This window comes from Rhinoraja longicauda, unplaced genomic scaffold, assembly GCF_053455715.1.
Source record: "Rhinoraja longicauda isolate Sanriku21f unplaced genomic scaffold, sRhiLon1.1 Scf001910, whole genome shotgun sequence".
Taxonomy (NCBI): Eukaryota; Metazoa; Chordata; class Chondrichthyes; order Rajiformes; family Arhynchobatidae; genus Rhinoraja; species Rhinoraja longicauda.
The window spans coordinates 1,009-21,000 of record NW_027603125.1 but is presented as its reverse complement, the minus strand read 5'-3'; the positions used below and the strand labels follow the sequence as shown (position 1 = coordinate 21,000).

Below are 19,992 nucleotides of genomic sequence, written 5' to 3'. Positions count from 1 at the left end.
CAATGGATTGTTTATGGGCTGAGTGAAACATTTGTACCCTCTATTGGGAACAGTTGGAATGGTTATCATCTACTTATTGGAAAAGAACTAATCTTTCACATTAGAAAATATTCCTTCTGGCATTTTTCCAGCACGTTTCCGACCCCTGCGACCTCCCTTCAACTCCCCTGGTATCAGTTCCTCATTATTTGCTACCATTTGTATTAACTCTGCCCGTTCCTTTACCTCCCCCAGTGTCTGAATTCGCTCCATGAACCCAGGCTTCCCCTCTTCTTTCTCAGACTGAATCATGAGGTCAATGTAAGCTGGGGTTGATAATGGGTTTGGTCTCAGAGCTATTTCTTCAAGACGTCTAATAATACCCGATAATTGTTCACTCAGCGATATAACAACTGTGTTCTCAGACTGACCAAAGTGCAGGTCAACTATTTCCAAAAAACCCAGACCACCTCGGATCTGCTTCTGCAATCCCACCACTGCAACTTCTAACTGCTTACGTTCCTTCAGAACCTCTCTCGTTAAACTCAAACTTCTGGTTTCCATTGTGTTCAGAGCTGTGAAGAATTTCTTCATACTGTTTGCCCCCATCTTCCAAAACATTGCATCAAAGTTATCATCGTTCTCTCCCCCTACTCCGCTGTCATTGGATCTGCACTCGGTGCCATAGTTTCCAGAGGTTGGACGCTGGGCAAAAATGGCTGAATTGTTAAACTTGAAGTGTACTGGGAGACCCGTGTTGTCTTTGGGACACGGTACCTCAGCTAATTTCAGGGCATCCAGAACGGGGGGAAGCCGTCCGTCTGCGAACGTCACCAGGATCTGAATGTTCTCTGCAATATCTTTGCCAAAAATAGAAAGAATTGAATCAAAGGCATATTTCTGTGTGTGAGTCAGGCGAGGCAGGGAGGCTTGAGCAACAATGCACACGGCGTCGATCTGATCAACACCCTGTGGGGAAGTGAAGAACTCACGGATTTGCTCAGTGATCTGTTGATCCCGGCTGATGCCCCTAGTGTCTCCGAATCCTGGCGTGTCAATGATGGTCAGAGAGTAATCAATGTTAAATCCTACCTGATGATGGAGCTGGTAGGCAGTGATGGAGATTGTCTGACTCTCAGCCTGGGACTTTCCTGTCTGTTCCTGTATTAACTTGTATCTGAAGTTGTCTCCCCATTCCACGCCCAAGATGTAATTGATCATCCCATTGATGAGGGATGTCTTTCCTGTGCCAGTTGCTCCCAGAACCATAATTGTCTTCATTGTGTGTTTTGTGGTGGGGATTCCAAAGGAGTATTTCATAAGCTGTTTGGATTTATCAGCTACCTCCTTCTGTAGTTTGAGCTTGTAAATGGAAGGGTTTCCTTTGGATATTAATTGAGTGTCGTTGAGAAGTTTCTGGGCTATTCTGACTGATGTGGTTTCTATCTATCTATATACTACTAAAACTCTGCGGTCCAACATTCCGTATGTATGTATGTATATGTGTATGTACGCAAAGATTCCGAAGAGTTTCTGTCCATAACTTACAAACCCTACTCCTCCCTGACGGTACACCAAAGCGCTACGATTTTTGTACCGCCATATTCACCATTAACATGGGCAACTATTGTAAGTACTTTCGTTCAAATTGAAGCTGCCTTTTTAAAGCTAGAGAGATATTAAAGTTTAATTTTCATTTCTAACCCTTTTCTTGAAGGGGCTTCAGCGCGTGATGTCACAATGGCACCCGTGCACCAATGAGAGATCAGCTCGGTTTTAAATTTACATCTTCAGCTTGTGACGTCACAATGCTTGTGTGAGATTGTTGCAACATTGTTGCGAAAGGCAACTGCCAGTTTTTTAAAGTTGTGCAAGTCACTTAACATACACAGATCAGCATGGGGCCCCTATTCCCTCCCTCCCCCCCCTTCCCCCCTCAACCCCTTCCTCCCCACTCCTTCCCACCTCCATCCCCACTCCCTCCACCCCTCCTCCCCAACTCCCTCCCCACCTCCCTCACCCCTCCTCCCCTAACTCCCCCCCCTCCCTCCTTCCCTCCATCCCTCCCCCCCTCCCTCCACCCTTCCATCCCTCTCCCCCTCCCCCCTCCTTCCACCCTCCCTCCCCCCTTCTGGTTACAAAGGAAACCCTACGGGGACGGGCCCAACGGGGAAAGAGGGGTACTGGGAAAAGGGGAGGTCCCCCTCCCTCCCCTCCCCTCCCCCTCCCCCCTAACCCTCTCCCTCCCCCTTCCCCCTCCCCTCCTCCCTCCACACCTCCCTCCTCCCTCCCTCCCCTCCTCCCGGTTACAATGGAAACCCTACGAGGACGGGCCCAACGGGGAAAGAGGGGTACTGGGAAAAGGGGAGGTCCCCCTCCCTCCCCCCTTCCCCCATCCCATCCCCCCTCCCTCTCCTCTCCCTCCCCCTTCCCCCCGTTCCCCCCTCCCCTTCCCCCATCCCTCCACACCTCTCTCCTCCCTCCCTCCCCTTCCCTCCCTCCCATCCTCCCAATGCTTGTTTGAGATGGGTGCTACATTGTTTCGAAAAGCACCACTAACAGATCGCAGTGAGAAGCACTATGTGACCGCGAATGTTTCAAAACAAGCACTTAAAAAGCACTTATCTTTTTTTAAAGTATTTTTTTTAATTGCAAGTCACTTAACATACACAGATCAGCATTGGGCCCCTATGCTCGTGGGCCACCGGGGCAAGTGTTTCCCGGTTACAATGGAAACCCTACGGGGACGGGCCCAACGGGGAAAGAGGGGTACTGGGAAAAGGGGAGATCCCCCTCCCTCCCCTCCCCCCTACTCCCTCCCCCCTTCCCCCCTCCCCTTCCCCCCTCCCCTCCCCCCTCCCTCCCCCTCCCCTCCTCCCTCCACACCTCCCTCCCTCCCCCCTCCCGGTTACAATGGAAACCCTATGAGGACGGGCCCAACGGGGAAAGAGGGGTACTGGGAAAAGGGGAGGTCCCCCTTCCCCCCTCAACCCCTTCATCCCCCCTCCTTCCCACCTCCATCCCCACTCCCTCCCCCCCTCCTCCCCCTCCCTCCCCAACTCCCTCCCCCCTCCCCCCTAACTCCCCCCTCCCTCCTTCCCTCCCTCCCCAATCCCTCCCCCCCTCCCTCCACCCTTCCATCCCTCTCCCCCCTCCTTCCACCCTCCCTCCCCCCCTCCCGGTTACAATTGAAACCCTACGAGGACCGGCCCAACGGGGAAAGAGGAGTACTGGGAAAAGGGGAGGTCCCCCTCCCTCCCCCCTTCCCCTCCCCCCTACCCCCCTCCCTCCCCTCCCCCCTCCCTCCCCTCCCCTCCTCCCTCCACACCTCCCTCCTCCCTCCCTCCCCCTTCCCGCCCTCCCCTCCTCCCGGTTACAATGGAAACCCTACGAGGACGGGCCCAACGGGGAAGGAGGGGTACTGGGAAAAGGGGAGGTCCCCCTCCCTCCCCCCTACCCACCTCCCTCCCCTCTCCCTCCCCCCTTTCCCTCCTCCCTTCCCCCCTCCCCTCCCCCTCCCATCCCCCCCTCTCCCCCTCCCTCCCCCCTACCCCCTCCCTCCCCTCTCCCTCCCCCCTCCCCTCCCCCCCTCCCCTCCCCTCCTCCCTCCCCCTTCCCTCCCCCAACCCTCCCCCTTTCCTCCCCTCCCGGTTACAATGGAAACCCTACGAGGACGGGCCCAACGGGCCCACTCGGTCTAGTATACTACTAAAACTCTGCGGTCCAACATTCCGTATGTATATGTGTATGTACGCAAAGATTCCGAAGAGTTTCTGTCCATAACTTACAAACCCTACTCTCCCAGACGGTACACCAAAGCGCTACGATTTTTGTACCGCCATATTCACCATTAACCTGGGCAACTATTGTAAGTACTTTCGTTCAAATTGAAGCTACCTTTTTAAAGCTAGAGAGATATTAAAGTTTAAATTTTCATTTCTAACACTTTTCTTGAAGGGGCCAAACCCTACTCCTCCCAGACGGTACACCAAAGCGCTACGATTTTTGTACCGCCGTATTCACCATTAACATGGGCAACTATTGTAAGTACTTTCGTTCAAATTGAAGCTACCTTTTTAAAGCTAGAGAGATATTAAAGTTTAAATTTTTCATTTCTAACCCTTTTCTTGAAGGGCTTCAGCGCGTGATGTCACAATGGCACCCGTGCACCAATGAGAGATCAGCTCGCGATGGACAAGCGGCTGCTATTGGGTGTTTACTACTTTAAATTTACATAATTTTTTTTCTGACCTTTTTTTTCAAGGTCTTCAGCTTGTGACGTCACAATGCTTGTGTGAGATGGTTGCAACATTGTTGCGAAAAGCAACTGCCAGTTTTTTAAAGTTGTGCGAGTCACTTAACATACACAGATCAGCATGGGGCCCCTATTCCCTCCCTCCCCCCCCCTTACCCCCTCAACCCCTTCCTCCCCACTCCTTCCCACCTCCACCCCCCTCCCTCCCCCCCTTCCCCCCTCCCCTCCCCCCTCCCTCCCCCTCCACACCTCCCTCCCTCCCCCTTCCCTCCCTCCCCTCCTCCCGGTTACAATGGAAACCCTACGAGGACGGGCCCAACGGGGAAAGAGGGGTACTGGGAAAAGGGGAGGTCCCCCTCACTCCCCCCTTCCCCATCCCATCCCCCCTCCCTCCCCTCTCCCGCCCCCTTCCCCCCTCCCCTTCCCCCCTCCCTCCCCTCCTCCCTCCACACCTCCCTCCTCCCTCCCTCCCCTTCCCTCCCTCCCATCCTCCCAATGCTTGTGTGAGATGGTTGCAACATTGTTTTGAAAAGCAGCTGACAGAAGCACTAAGTAGCCGCGAATGTTTCAAAACCAGCACTTAACTGCGAATGTTTTTTTAAAAAGCACTTAACCGCGAATGTTTCAAAACAAGCAATTAAAAAGCACTTATTTTTTTTAAAGTATTTTTTTATTCCAAGAGAATGGGGAGGGTCTGAGAATGGGGACTGGGGAGGGGGACAACAGGGGTCGTTGCGGTGGGGGCTTGGTGGTGGGGGAAAGAGGGGTACTGGGAAAAGGGGAGGTCCCACTTCCCCCCTCAACCTCTTCATCCCCCCTCCTTCCCACCTCCATCCCCACTCTCTCCCCCTTCAATCCCAACCTCCATCACCACTCAGCCCCTAACTCACCCGTCCCTCTTTCCCTCCATCCGACCCTCCCCCACTCCCTCCCCCCCTCCCTCCAGCCTTCCACCCCTCTCCCCCTCCCCCCTCCTTCCACCCTCCCTCCCCCCCTCCCGGTTACAATGGAAACCCTACGGGGACGGGCCCAACGGGGAAAGAGGGGTACTGGGAAAAGGGGAGGTCCCCCTCCCTCCCCCCTTCCCCCTCCCCTCCCCCCTCCCCTCTCCCTCCCCCTCCCTCCCCCTCCCCCCTACCCCCCTCCCTCCCCCTCCCCCCTACCCCCCTCCCTCCCCTCCCCCCTCCCTCCCCTCTCCCCTCCCTCCCCTCCCCTCCTCCCTCCACACCTCCCTCCTCCCTCCCTCCCCCTTCCCGCCCTCCCCTCCTCCCGGTTACAATGGAAACCCTACGAGGACGGGCCCAACGGGGAAAGAGGGGTACTGGGAAAAGGGGAGGTCCCCCTCCCTCCCTCCCCCCTACCCACCTCCCTCCCCTCTCCCTCCCCCCCTACCCTCCTCCCTTCCCCCCTCCCCCCTCCCATCCCCCCCTCTCCCCCCTCCCTCACCCCTACCCCCCTCCCTCCCCTCTCCCTCCCCCCTCCCCCCCTCCCCTCCCCCCTCCCTCCCCCCTCCCTCCCCTCCTCCCTCCCCCTTCCCTCCCCCAACCCTCCCCCTTTCCTCCCATCCCGGTTACAATGGAAACCCTACGAGGACGGGCCCAACGGGCCCACTCGGTCTAGTTTCTACTAAAACCTCCTCACTTGCTGCACTAGATCCTGTCTTTCCACACTCAGCAGACACTCGGACTCGGTAGACGGTCGTGGGTTTCAGTCCCTCTAAACGATAGTAGCATTGTGTGCCTGTTGTCTTAACTTCCTCCCATGATCCACCTTTCATGTTGAAATTAACTAACGGTTCTTCTCTATATTCAATGCTGTACCGAATGATGTTAACATCAGCTCCAATCTGACTTGGTCTGTCCCAGTGCAGTGTTGGATTGGGTGAACAATCCTGGAAGACCGGATTACCAGGTGGGTTTGCCGGCCGGGTGAAGCTCTTGTAGCTCTCACTAGCCCTGCTGACCCCCACCTTGGTCACTGCTCTGTATCGGATGTGATACTCCTGGTGTGGCTGTAACCCAGGTATTGTGAAGGAGTGGCATTGATCAGGTGTGTCCAGAATTGTCCATTCCTCCTGCTGGCTAACTTGGTACTCTACCTTGTAGCCCACAACCTCACCGGCACCACATCTTGGTGGCTGTAACTGCAGCGTCACACTGTCATGAGTTGTACCACTAACCGTTGGTATCTCTGGTCGTGACGGGGGTTCAAAGCACTGGTTCTCCAGAAACCCTCCCTCGTACAGGTAAATAGACGCTCCCACTTTGCTGTCATTCTGCACAGAACTAACAAGGAATATTACTTTCTCATCTGCTCTATTGGCTGTGGCAAAATCCAGGAATGATCGGAATAGCTCCTTCATTTTCTGCGAGACAGACCGTGAGTTAAACCAGTGCTCGCTGTGTCCTGTTGCACAGGATCCATCAGCAGGATTGGGTACCTGCATGTTCTGAGCTGTGAGAGATCGGAGGTGGTTGTTTGCCTCTGACAGGTAGAAGTCCTCCCGATGTAATGTTGTAAATGTGAAGCAGACAACATAATCTGTTGCTAGATCCATCAACTTGTCATCCAACTCGCCCATTGATTTCACAATTGGTACATCTTTAAATACGCTGAGGTAACGTCCCACTACCTTCATCTCTCGTTCCTTGTCATCCAGCCACGTGGTCAGTGCCTGGTGTTTGAATGGTGACTGTTCCCTGTTCTTCAGTATATTCACCAGTAATCCTTCCTCCTCCCCGCCGCCCCGAATGGATGGCAGAACCCTCGCCAAATTCCCCTGGAAAACTAGTGTGTACTCCAGACACATTGCTCGAAAGTGCAGTATCCTATTCCCGATCTCAGGAAACTGATCGGCGACACTTTCTTTCATCAAGTCATTGCACCTCATCACGGCCTCACTGAGCTGTTCCAGGACACTCTGACAGCGATTGACCAGTCCCACGCTGATTCCCCTCACCAGCTGGGCAGCTTTTGAGTCGAGTTTATTGAGAGGATAGAGCCAGACTGTGATGGGCACTGAATGCTCTCCACCTGGGCCGAGGAGGGTTGGGAGTGTTGCGTAGATATTGATGGCATCTTTGAAGGTGGTGGGATTGTTCTTCAGTGAGAAATCCCCATAAAAGGTGCAGCTAAATTTCTCAGAATGAGACTTTTGTTCTTTTGTCATTTTTACGGAGGCTTTGCCCTGAATCGCAATCAGAGGGAGAAATTTAACCATTGCCTCCATGTTACCCTGAATATCCTGTGTGTTCTCTGCTGATGAAGCCATTTGGTCAAACACAAAGAAGGCCTGGGCCCCATAGACCACTGCTGTAATGACATGGGTTGCTGAGCCCTCATCAAACACACCCGGGTAGGTAATATTCTGTCTCCCTAAGTGATTCATCGTCAGTTGCTCAAACCTGGTTGTTGTTTTGTACTGAAGGGTAACTCGTGCTTGTTGCTTAGATTCCTTTGTGTCACTGAGATATTTTGCCGACCCTTTCACCTCCACTAACCCACCCAGGAGACTCGCCTTCAGTGACCCTGACACATTGAGGGCAGCGGCTTTCTTCTCCATGGAGTCTGATGCAATGATGTGAAACTCGGTGCTGGGCTTATCACGACCATCAAGGTTGCTCTGCAGTGTCTGTAAGTCCCACAAGGTGACACCTATAGAATAAAACAGCGATCAAAACTGTAAAATTGGATCAACCAGTAGAAATTAATCAAAGAAAACAATGTTTATTCAGTAGATTCATTCTCTGTGTTTTGTGGTTATAAACAGAAACATAGAAAATAGGTGCAGGAGGAGGGCATTCATTGTGATCATGGCTGATCATCCACAATCAGTGACCTGTGCCCAACTTCTCCCCATATCCATTGATTCCACTAGCCCCCAAAGCTCTATCTAACTCTCTCTTAAATTCATCCAGTGATTTGGCCTCCACCGCCCTCTGTGGCAGAGAATTCCGCAAATTCACAAATGTCTGGGTGAAAAAGTTCCTTCTCACCTCAGTTTTAAATGGCCTCCCCTTTATTCTAAGACTATGGCCCCTGGTTCTGGACTCCCCCAACATTGGGAACATTTTTCCTGCATCTAGCTTGTCCAGTCCTTTTATAATTTTATATGTCTCGATAAGATCCCCTCTCATCGTTATAAACTCCAGTGAATACAAGCCTAGTCTTTTCAATCTTTCCTCATATGACAGTCCCGCCAACCCAGGGATCAATCTCGTGAACCTACGCTGCACTGCCTCAATAACAACGATGTCCTACCTCAAATTAGGAGACCAAAACTGTACACAATACTCCAGATGGGTCTTACCAGGACCCTATACAACTGCAGAAGAACCTCTTTACTCCTATACTGAAATCCTCTTGTTATGAAGGCCAACATGCCATTAGCTTTCTTCACTGCCTGCTGTACCTGCACGCCAACATTCAGTGACTGGTGTACAAGGATACCCAGGTCTCGCTGCACTTCCCCCTGACCTAACCTGACTCCATTGAGATAATAATGAGCCTCCTTGTTTTTGCTGCCAAAGTGGATAACCTCACATTTATCTACATTACACTGCATCTGCCATGCATCTGCCCACTCACTCAACCTGTCCAGGTCACTCTGCTACCTCCTAACATCCTCTTCGAAGTTCACACTGCCACCCAGCTTTGTGTCATCTGCAAACTTGCTGGTGTTACTTCTAATTCCTTCATCCAAATCATTAATATATATGGTAAATAGTTGCGGCCCCAACACCGAGCCTTGCGGCACTCCACTCGCCACTGCTTGCCATTCTGAAAAGGACCTGTTTACTCCTACTCTTTGCTTCCTGTCTGCCAACCAATTCTCTGTCCATGTCAACACTCTACCCCCAATACCATTTGTTCTAATTTTGCTCACCATTCTCCCATGTGGGACCTTATCAAAGGCTTTCTGAAAGTCTAGATACATGACATCCACTGGCTCCCCTTCATCCATTTTACATCATATCCTCAAAAAATTCCAGAAGATTAGTCAAGCATAATTTCCCTTTCATAAATCCATGCTGACTTGGACTTATCCTTTTACTGCTATCCAAATGCACCATTATTACCTCTTTAATAATTCACTGCAGCATCTTAACCACCTCCGATGTCAGGCTAACAGGTCTGTAATTCCCCGTTTTCTCTCTCTCACTCCTTTCCTGAAAAGTGGGATAACATTAGCTATCCTCCAATCCACAGGAACTGATCCTGAATCTATTGAACATTGGAAAATGATCACCAATGCGTCCACTATTTCTCGAGCCACCTCCCTGAGTACCCTGGGATGCAGACCATCAGGTCCTGGGGATTTTAGCAACCTTCAGTCCCATCAGTCCACCCAATACTATTTCTCGCCTAATGCAAATTTCTTTCAGTTCCTCTACCCCCTAGATCCTCTGTCCTCTAGTACATCCCACATACATTCTTTGTCCCAACCCTATCAGATGCACAGAATCTCTTGCCTGGAGTGGGGGAATCAAGGACCAGAGGACCATAGGTTCAAGGTGAGGGGGAAAAGATTTCATAGGAAACTAAGGGGTAACTTTTTCACACAAAGAGTGGTGGGTATATGGAACAAGCAGCCAGAGGGGGTAGACGAGGCTGGGGCTACCCCAACATTTAAGAAACAGTTAGACAGGTACACGGATAGAACAAGTTTGAAGGGATATGGACCAAACGCAGGCAAGTGGGACTAGTGTAGCTGGGTCATATAACATATAACAACTACAGCATGGGAACAGGCCTGTCCGGCCCTACCAGTCCACGCCGACCATTCTCCCTGACCTAGTCTCATCTACCTGCACTCAGACCATAACCCTCCAATCCCCTCCTATCCATATACCTATCCAATTTACTCTTAAATAATAAAATCGAGCCAGCCTCCACCACTTCCACCGGAAGCCCATTCCATACAGCCACAACCCTCTGAGTAAAGAAGTTCCCCCTCATGTTACCCCTAAACCTTTGTCCCTCAATTCTGAAGCTATGTCCCCTTGTTGGAATCTTCCCCACTCTCAAAGGGAAAAGCCTACCCACGTCAACTCTGTCCGTCCCTCTCATAATTTTAAAAACCTCTATCAAGTCCCCCCTCAACCTTCTACGCTCCAAAGAATAAAGACCCAACCTGTTCAACCTCTCTCTGTAGCCTAAGTGCTGAAACCCAGGCAACATTCTAGTAAATCTCCTCTGTACCCTCTCCATTTTGTCGACATCCTTCCTATAATTTGGCGACCAGAACTGCACACCATACTCCAGATTCGGCCTCACCAATGCCCTGTACAATTTCAACATTACATCCCAACTTCTATACTCGATGCTCTGATTTATAAAGGCAAGCATACCAAACGCCTTCTTCACCACCCTATCCACATGAGATTCCACCTTCAGGGAACAATGCACAGTTATTCCCAGATCCCTCTGTTCCACTGCATTCCTCAATTCCCTACCATTTACCCTGTACGTCCTATTTTGATTTGTCTTACCAAAATGCAGCACCTCACACTTATCAGCATTAAACTCCATCTGCCATCTTTCAGCCCACCCTTCCAAAAGGCCCAAGTCTCTCTGTAGACTTTGAAAATCTACCTCACTATCAACTACTCCACCTATCTTAGTATCATCTGCATATTTACTAATCCAATTTGCCACACCATCATCCAGATCATTAATGTAAATGACAAACAACAGTGGACCCAACACAGATCCTTGGGGCACTCCACTAGACACTGGCCTCCAACCTGACATACAATTGTCAACCGTTACCCTCTGGTATCTCCCATTCAGCCATTGTTGAATCCATCTTGCAACCTCACTATTAATACCCAATGATTTAATAGACAATAGACAATAGACAATAGGTGCAGGAGTAGGCCATTCAGCCCTTCGAGCCAGCACCGCCATTCAATGCGATCATGGCTGATCACTCTCAATCAGTACCCCGTTCCTGCCTTCTCCCCATACCCCCTCACTCCGCTATCCTTAAGAGCTCTATCCAGCTCTCTCTTGAAAGCATCCAACGAACTGGCCTCCACTGCCTTCTGAGGCAGAGAATTCCACACCTTCACCACCCTCTGACTGAAAAAGTTCTTCCTCATCTCCGTTCTAAATGGTCTACCCCTTATTCTCAAACTGTGGCCCCTTGTTCTGGACTCCCCCAACATTGGGAACATGTTATCTGCCTCTAATGTGTCCAATCCCCTAATTATCTTATATGTTTCAATAAGATCCCCCCTCATCCTTCTAAATTCCAGTGTATACAAGCCCAATCGCTCCAGCCTTTCAACATACGACAGTCCCGCCAATCCGGGAATTAACCTAGTGAACCTACGCTGCACGCCCTCCATAGCAAGAATATCCTTCCTCAAATTTCGAGACCAAAACTGCACACAGTACTCCAGGTGCGGTCTCACCAGGGCCCGGTACAACTGTAGAAGGACCTCTTTGCTCCTATACTCAACTCCTCTTGTTACGAAGGCCAACATTCCATTGGCTTTCTTCACTGCCTGCTGAACCTGCATGCTTCCTTTCATTGACTGATGCACTAGGACACCCAGATCTCGTTGAACTCCCCCTCCTCCTAACCTTCTTAATCAACCTTCCATGTGGAACCTTGTCAAATGCCTTACTGAAGTCCATATAGACAACATCCACAGCCTTGCCCTTATCAATTTCCCTGGTAACCTCTTCAAAAAATTCAAGAAGATTAGTCAAACATGACCTTCCAGGCACAAATCCATGTTGACTATTTCTAATCAGGCCTTGATTATCCAAATAATTATATATATTGTCCCTAAGTATCTTTTCCATTAATTTTCCCACCACAGACGTCAAACTCATAGGTCTATAATTGCTAGGTTTACTTTTAGAACCTTTTTTAAACAAAGGCACAACATGCGCAATGCGCCAATCTTCCGGCACCATCCCTGTTTCTAATGACGTTTGAAATATTTCCGTCATAGCCCCTGCTATTTCTGCACTAACTTCCCTCAATGTCCTAGGGAATATCCTATCAGGACCTGGAGACTTATCCACTTTTATATTCTTCAAAAGTGTCCATACCTCCTCTTCTTTAATCCTCCTAATTTCCATCACTACTCTACTTGTTTCGCTTACCTCACATAATTCAATATCCTTCTCCTCGGTAAATACCGAAGAAAAGAAATTGTTTAATATCTCCCCCATTTCTTCCGGCTCAGCACATAGCTGTCCACTCTGACTCTCTAATGGACCAATTTTATCCCTCACTATCCTTTTGCTATTGACATATCTGTAGAACCCCTTGGGGTTTACTTTTACATTACTTGCCAAAGCAGCCTCATATCTTTTTTTCGCTTTTCTAATTTCCTTTTTAAGATTCCTTTTACATTCTTTATATTCCTCAAGAACCTCATTTACTCCCTGCCGCTTATATTTATTGTATATCTCCCTCTTTTTCCGAACCAAGTGTCCAATTTCCCTGGAAAACCACGGCTCTTTCAAATTATTATTCTTTCCTTTCCACCGAACAGGGACATAAAGACTCTGTACTCTCAAAATGTCACCTTTAAATATCCTCCATTTCTCTATTATATCCTTTTCATAAAACAACAATTTCCATTTCACTCCTTTTAAATCCTTTCTCATCTCCTCAAAATTAGCCTTTCTCCAATCCAAAATCTCAACCCTTGGTCCAGATTTGACCTTCTCCATAATGATATTGAAACTAATGGCATTATGATCACTAGACCCAAAGTGCTCCTCAACACATACCTCCGTCACCTGACCCAACTCATTTCCTAACAGGAGGTCCAACACTGCCCCTTCTCTGGTAGGCACCTCTACGTATTGCTGCAAAAAACTATCCTGCACACATTTTACAAACTCCAAACCATCCAGCCCTTTAACAGAATGTGATTCCCAGTCTATATACGGAAAATTGAAATCCCCACAATCACCACTCTGTGCTTACTACTAATATCTGCTATCTCCTTACATATTTGCTCTTCCAATTCTCGTTCCCTATTTGGTGGTCTATAATACACCCCTATAAGTGTTGCTAAACCTTTCTCATTTCTGAGTTCCACCCAAACAGCCTCCTTAATCGAGCCTTCTAGTCTGTCCTGCCAAAGCACTGCTGTGATATCCTCCCTGACAAGCAATGCAACACCCCCACCTCTTGCCCCTCCGATTCTATCACATCTGAAACAATGAAATCCTGGAATATTTAATTGCCAATCGCAACCCTCCTGCAACCATGTTTCACTGATCGCCACAACATCATACTTCCAGATGTCAATCCAGGCTCTAAGCTCATCTACCTTTCTTACAATGCTCCTAGCATTAAAATATACACATTTAAGGGACCCATCATTTCTTATTCTCAGTTTATTTCTTTTCCCTTCTTTCTCTCCTACATATTGGGTCTGAGTGTTTCCCTTTTCTGCCTCCTGCCTCACACACTGCCTATTAGCTATCTGTGTTTGAGTCCCTCCCCCCAACCGTACTAGTTTAAAGTCTCCGCAGTTATTTTAGCAAATCTCCCCACCAGGATATTGGTTCCCCTCGGGTTCAGATGCAACCCGTCCTTTTTGTACAGGTCATACTTCCCCCAGAAGAGGTCCCAATGATCCAGAAACTTGAAACCCTGCTCCCTGCACCAGTTCCTCAGCCACGTATTTATCCTCCACCTCACTCCATTCCTATTCTCACTATCGCGTGGCACAGGCAGTAAGCCTGAGATTATTTTGTTGGCCGGTGTGGGCAAGTTGGACCGAAGAGCCTGTTTCCACATTATGACTATGACTATATCAGAGATATTCTCTTTGTCATTTCAATCCCTCTCAAACCTTTAGATTAGTTTAGAGATACAACGCAGAAACAGCGAGTCTGCATCGACCAGCGATCCCCGCATATTAACACGACCAAACTGCACACACCCGGTACAATATTCACATTACACCAAGCCAATTATCCTACAAACCTCTACGTCTTTGGAGTGCAAAAGGAAACTGAAGATCTCGGAGAAACCCCACGCAGGTCACGGGAGAACGTACATACCCCGTACAGACAGCACCCGTAGACAGGATGGAACCCGGGTCGCTGGTGCTGTAAGGCAGTAGCTCTATGGCTATGTCACCATGCCATGTCTTTTCTGCATCTAGATTGTTTTCGCCCTGTCGCAGATCTGATGAGTAATCTCTGACCTGAAACATTAACGGCTTCTCTCTTGCAGATGCTGGCAGGTATGCGGAGGATGGCACCTTACCTGTGACCACACATTATACCATCTCCTCTCACTTTGCTCTCCCAATCACTTTTTCAAGTTTGTCCCCCCACGACACTTTGGACACCCCAGAGGGAAATCCTCCCTCACTATCTAAGCTGGTCTAACATTTTGTGTCCAATGTTCTATTCTCAGTAATCTGACTGCTGAAATCCAATGTACCAACAGATTCTTTGCCCCCCTATCTATATGTAATGCTTTTCCATTCATATGCTTTCTTATATCCAACCTCCATTACGCCTTAATAACTGGGGTACTTTTGAATTGCTGTCCTTACCTTTACCTGCCATGGGAACACATTGGCCCTGATTGACTCCCACTAACCAGATGTGGAATAACTTGCAAGTAGGTGATCCCAGTGTACTTTTTACCAGATGCTGTCTAATAATCATAGAGCAAAATTGTCCCTATTGACCAACATGCCCTATCTAAGCTAGTCCATTTGGCCCATTTTCTCATAACCTTGTGAAGGAAAGAATTGCAGATGCTGGTTTAAATCGAAGATAAACAGAAAATGCTGGAGTAACTCAGAGGGACAGGCAGCATCTCTGGAGAGAAGGAATGGCTTCTCTCTAGAGATGCTGCCTGTCCCGCTGAGTAACTCCAGCATTTTGTGTCTATCTTCCTCAAAACCTTTCCTATCCATGGACTTATCCAAGTGTGTTTAAAATGCTGTAAGAGTACCTGCCTCAACTACCTCCTCTGGCAGCACATTCCATATACCCATCACCATCCGGGTGTAAACATTGTCCCATAGCTTCGAATTAAATCGGGCTCCTCTCACCTTAAACCAAAGTTCTCTGGTTCTTGATTTCCCTACCCTGGGGAAATGTCTCTGTGCGTCCAATTTATCTATTCCCCTGATGATTTTAAACACATCTGTATGACCACCCTTCTGTGTCCTGCGCTCCAAGGAATAAAGTCCTAGCCTGTCCAATAGCCAAAGCCTTCAGGTTCTAGCAACATCTCGTAAATCTCTGCTTCTTTCCAGCTCAATGACATGCTTCCTCGAACAGAGTGACCAGTTCTCCTTCAGAGTACTCCAAATGTGGCCTCATGAATGTTTTGTACAATTGCAACATAACAGCCAATATTCTATGTGTCTGAAGGAACTGCGGATGCTGGTTTAAACAGAAGATAGACACAAACAAAGTTGTGAGTAACTCAGCGGGTCAGACAGCATCTCCGGAGAAAATGAGCACCTACTCCTTTTCTCTATAGATGTTGGCTGACCTGCTGAATTACTCTAACATTTTGTGTCCAATGTTCTATTTTCAGTAACCTGACTGGTGAAATCCAATGTACCAACAGCATCCTTTGCCCCCTTATCTATGTGTAATGCTACTTTCAAGGAAATATGTACCTGTACTGCTGGATCCATCTGCTCTACCATGTTCCTCATGGCGCTACTTTTCGCTCTGAGGTCCAGTCCTAGTTTGACTTCCCAAAATGCCACATCTGCCAATGATATTGTTAATCAGCCTTACCAGGGTTCAGCAACTTAATTTGCAAACCATCCTTATCCCATCGGGAAACTGCACTGAAACTCAGAGTCAAAGTCACCATGGTAAGATTGGCAACCTGAACGTATGACACCGCATTGACCATACTGATTTGTGTGATGACATTCCAGTACCTGGGATCAGAGTGTCCGATCGGCAGTCGTACAGCATTCCCAATTGGAAAGGACGGCCCAGAGTGGACAGTTGCAAGATCTCGCTCATTGTTGAACTGGGAGCGGACACTCAGGAAACACCAGTGACCTGAAACAGAAAGCGGAATAAAATATAACAAGCTGAGTTCCAGATATATATTAGATTAGTTATTTATATGGCTTACTTAGACGTGGCCAAGTACCAAGAGGGGGAAGGTGTCGGAAGGAACTGCAGATGCTAGTTAAAACTGAAGATAGACAAAAAATGCTGGAGTAACAGCTGAACAAACAGCATCTCTGGATAGAAGGAGTGGGTGATATTTTGCATCCCCATTGCTTCTATCCAGAGATGCTGCCTGTCCAGCAGTTACTCCAGTATTTTGTGTCTACCAAGAGGGGGAAATTTGACGTAGTAAATCATGCAAATTACAAAGAAGATGAGTTGTTTGCAATATTTTTGACCTAAGGTCTTACATGATGGAGAGGCCAACATACGAATTGAATTGAATTGAAACATTTATTGTCATTCAAAATAAATTTGAATGAAATGTCGCTGACGTACAGTCATGACAGTAAAGAGCACAAAGCACACAATTACATAAGTTTAACATAAACAACCATCACAGTGACTCCTCCAGGCACCTCCTCACTGTGATGGAAGGCAAAAAAAGTCTTATCTCCTGCATTGAAGGATCCTCAGAGAATGTGCATTTCACTGCACATCGTGTATGTGTATGTGACAAATAAACTTGACTTGACTTGACTTGACACTCTGAATTTCCTCAGCTGTCTGAGGTGGTAAAGGCGCTGCCTTGCCTTACCCACCAGTGCGGCAATGTGTGTTGTCCATGTCAGATCCTCTTTGATGTGGACTCCCAGGTATTTCAAGCTGCTTACCCTATCCACAGTAGACCCATTTATTTCCAGTGGCGTGTACGTCCTTGGATGTTAAGCCCTTCTAAAGTCCACAATCAGCTCCTTAGTTTTTTTGACATTCAAGAGGAGGCTGTTGTCCTGACACCAGAGTGCCAGATCAGCCATATCCTCCCAGTAGGCCTTCTCATCGTTGTTGGAGATCCGGCCCACCACCACAGTGTCATCAGCAAACTTGATGATTGAGTTGGAGCTGAACCTGGCCACACAGTCATGTGTGTACAGGGAGTACAGTAGGGAGCTAAGGACGCAGCCCTGGGGGGATCCTGTGTTCAGGGTGGGGGGGCTAGATGTGTGTTCCCCCATCCTGACCATTTGGGGCCTGGCGGTGAGAAAGACCAGGACCCAGGCACACAGAGGTGTGTTAAGCCCCAGTTCCAGCAGCTTCTCAGCAAGTCTGGTGGGGACTATAGTATTGAAGGCTGAACTAAAGTCAATGAACAGCATCCTCACATAGCCCGCCTTCTGGCTGTCCAGATGAGAGAGAGCGGTGTGCAGAACCTGGGAGACCGCATCATCCGTGGATCTGTTCGGACGGTATGCGAACTGCAGTGGGTCCATGTTGCGAGGAAGGAGGGCACAGATGTGGTTCTTGATTAGTCTCTTGAAGCATTTCATGACAACCAAGGTGAGGACCACTGGTTGGTAGTCATTCAGACAAGCTGGAGAGGTATTCTTTGTCACCGGTACAATAATGGATCTTTTGAAGCATGCAGGGACCACGGACTTGGCCAAGGAGAGGTTAAATATTGTGGTGAGCACTGGAGCATGCTGAGTATCACAAGACTTCAGTACTCGCCCAGCTATAACATCTGGGCCTCCAGCTTTCCTCGTGTTCACATGCTTCAGAGCCCTCCTCACGTCGTGCTCAGACACCGAGAATGTGTGCACAACCCCGGCGGTGGATCCCTCTCCAGCCTCGCTAGCCAGCGCCCTGTTGGTGTTGCTTTTAGACGGCGAGCTAGGGGTGATGTTGCCCGTCTCGAACGTGCGTAAAAAGAGTTCAGGTCATCAGCTAAGGAGGTGCCGGACACTTTAATGTTTTACCACTTTATGGACTATAGATTGGAATATAGATTGGAACAACAGGGGAATTATTTTAAACGTTGCTTTTGGGAACAAGAATATATTCCCGACGGTGTTAAAGATATTGCTCAAGAGTTATGGATTACTGCCTTTGCACTTTCAGCTCTTTTGGGTAAGCTGGCTTTGATGTACTGACAGTGTTTGTGGGACTCCCAAATTTGAATACACTCTTGCATTTGTACATTGATTACCGAAGAAGTAGGGGTTTGCAAATGAACCAAAATAGTTTGGAGGTACATGCAGGAGTTAGTACGATACGATAGAGCTTTATTTATCCCAAGAGGGAAATTGATCTACCAAGAGTCATAAAACACAAAATACATGAAACATGAAATTGAACTGACGAGTGGAAAAGATTGGGGATGTGCAAAGATTTGAGGGGGGAGGGGGAGGGGGAGGGGGGGGGAGGAGAGTCAGGAGAACTCAACCCAATTAGTTCGGTTTGGAGATACAGCGCAGAAACAGACCTTTTGGCTCACTGAGTCCGCACCGACCAGTGATCTCCGCATATTAACACTATCCAACAAACACTCGGGACAATTTACATTGAAACAAACCCAATTAACCGACAAACCTCTACGTCTTTAGAATATGAGCGGAAGCCGAAGATTTCAGAGAAAACCAACGTGGTCACGGGAGAACGTACCAACTCCGTGCTGACAGCACCCGTAGTCGGGATCAAACCCGGGTTTCTGGCGCTGAAAGCTCTGTAAAGCAACAACTCTACCGCTGTACTGCCCCGACGTGATGATATTACGGTTGTAAATGGTCATAGGTTAGTGGTAACCCCGAATGAAGAAAAAGTCATCTTTGTTTTCCTTTATCGTCACTTTCAGGCGACGCTTAACCTTAAAGGGTTGGCCATTCAGAATAGTGCTCTGCACTTGCAAAGGAATTAATGCAGTTTCGTTAAGGGAGCAGTTATTGGAGAAGGGATTAACAAGACTAGTAGAGATAAAGGGAACAGGATATGCAGCACGGAAATCCACAGTTAATGTGATATTTGTTGCAGGGAAGAGTGAACAATTAGAACAGCTGAAAGAGAAGATAGAAAAGGTACAGAGAATCACATCAATGATATTTGAAGATACCGAGACATAGAAACATAGCAAATAGGTGGAGGAGTAGCAAAACATGGAAAATAGGTGCCGTCCCTCTACCCTGACCTAGTGTGAAGAATGGTCTCGACCCTAAACCTCACCCATTCCTCCTCTCCAGAGATGCTGCTTGTCCCCGAGTTACGCCAGCATTTTGTGTCTATCTCCGACTATACTTTACACTGAATTGTGACCAGAAACAAAAATGCTGGGGTTACTCAGGCCGCATCTCTGGAGGGCAATGGACATCGCCTCCTTCCGTATGAGATCCTCCACCATTTTATTTTTGCTCAATGTTCCCGCGTGCTTAGTTTCTTGTGTTTCCCTGGGACATTAATCTGTTTCACTCACCGGTCGAGGAAATGTCCAGTAGCAACAGATACCACACGTATTCGAACCCGGGTGTCTGGCGCTGTGAGGCGGCAGCTCTACCGCCCTAAGATGTGGCGACTTGTTCAAGCCGACCGTGGGTTCTTTTCTTGAGACTGTGATGGATTCCAAGAAGCACTTTCAGTTTCAGTGTAATTTCCCGGAAACACTGAGCAATCGCAAAAATAACAATCAAGGCGGTGCACGTGATATGCAGCAATCAGCGAGGCTATCAGATCTCCCTGCAACCTCGGGCATTCCAGAGAAAACTATTCAAGTCTGTCCAACCTCTCCCAATGGCGAATATCCCCTAATCCAGTGTGAGAGACAGGATGATTAAACCACCAGG

The 19,992-nt window shown here is 48.5% G+C and overlaps 1 protein-coding gene across 1 annotated transcript; it reads right to left on the bottom strand.

The window, feature by feature from the left end:
• Positions 1 to 225: 225 nt before the first annotated feature.
• On the bottom strand, positions 226 to 19,745 carry LOC144591790 (uncharacterized; the record flags this gene model as incomplete). The annotated part of the gene is made up of 4 exons (XM_078395810.1): positions 19,626 to 19,745; positions 16,141 to 16,267; positions 5,846 to 7,888; positions 226 to 1,409 (listed from the first exon to the last, which is right to left on the bottom strand). Coding segments are annotated over exons 2-4 (3,315 nt in total), but the record flags the coding sequence as incomplete, so codon positions are not given.
• Between the last annotated feature and the right edge of the window lie 247 nt (positions 19,746 to 19,992).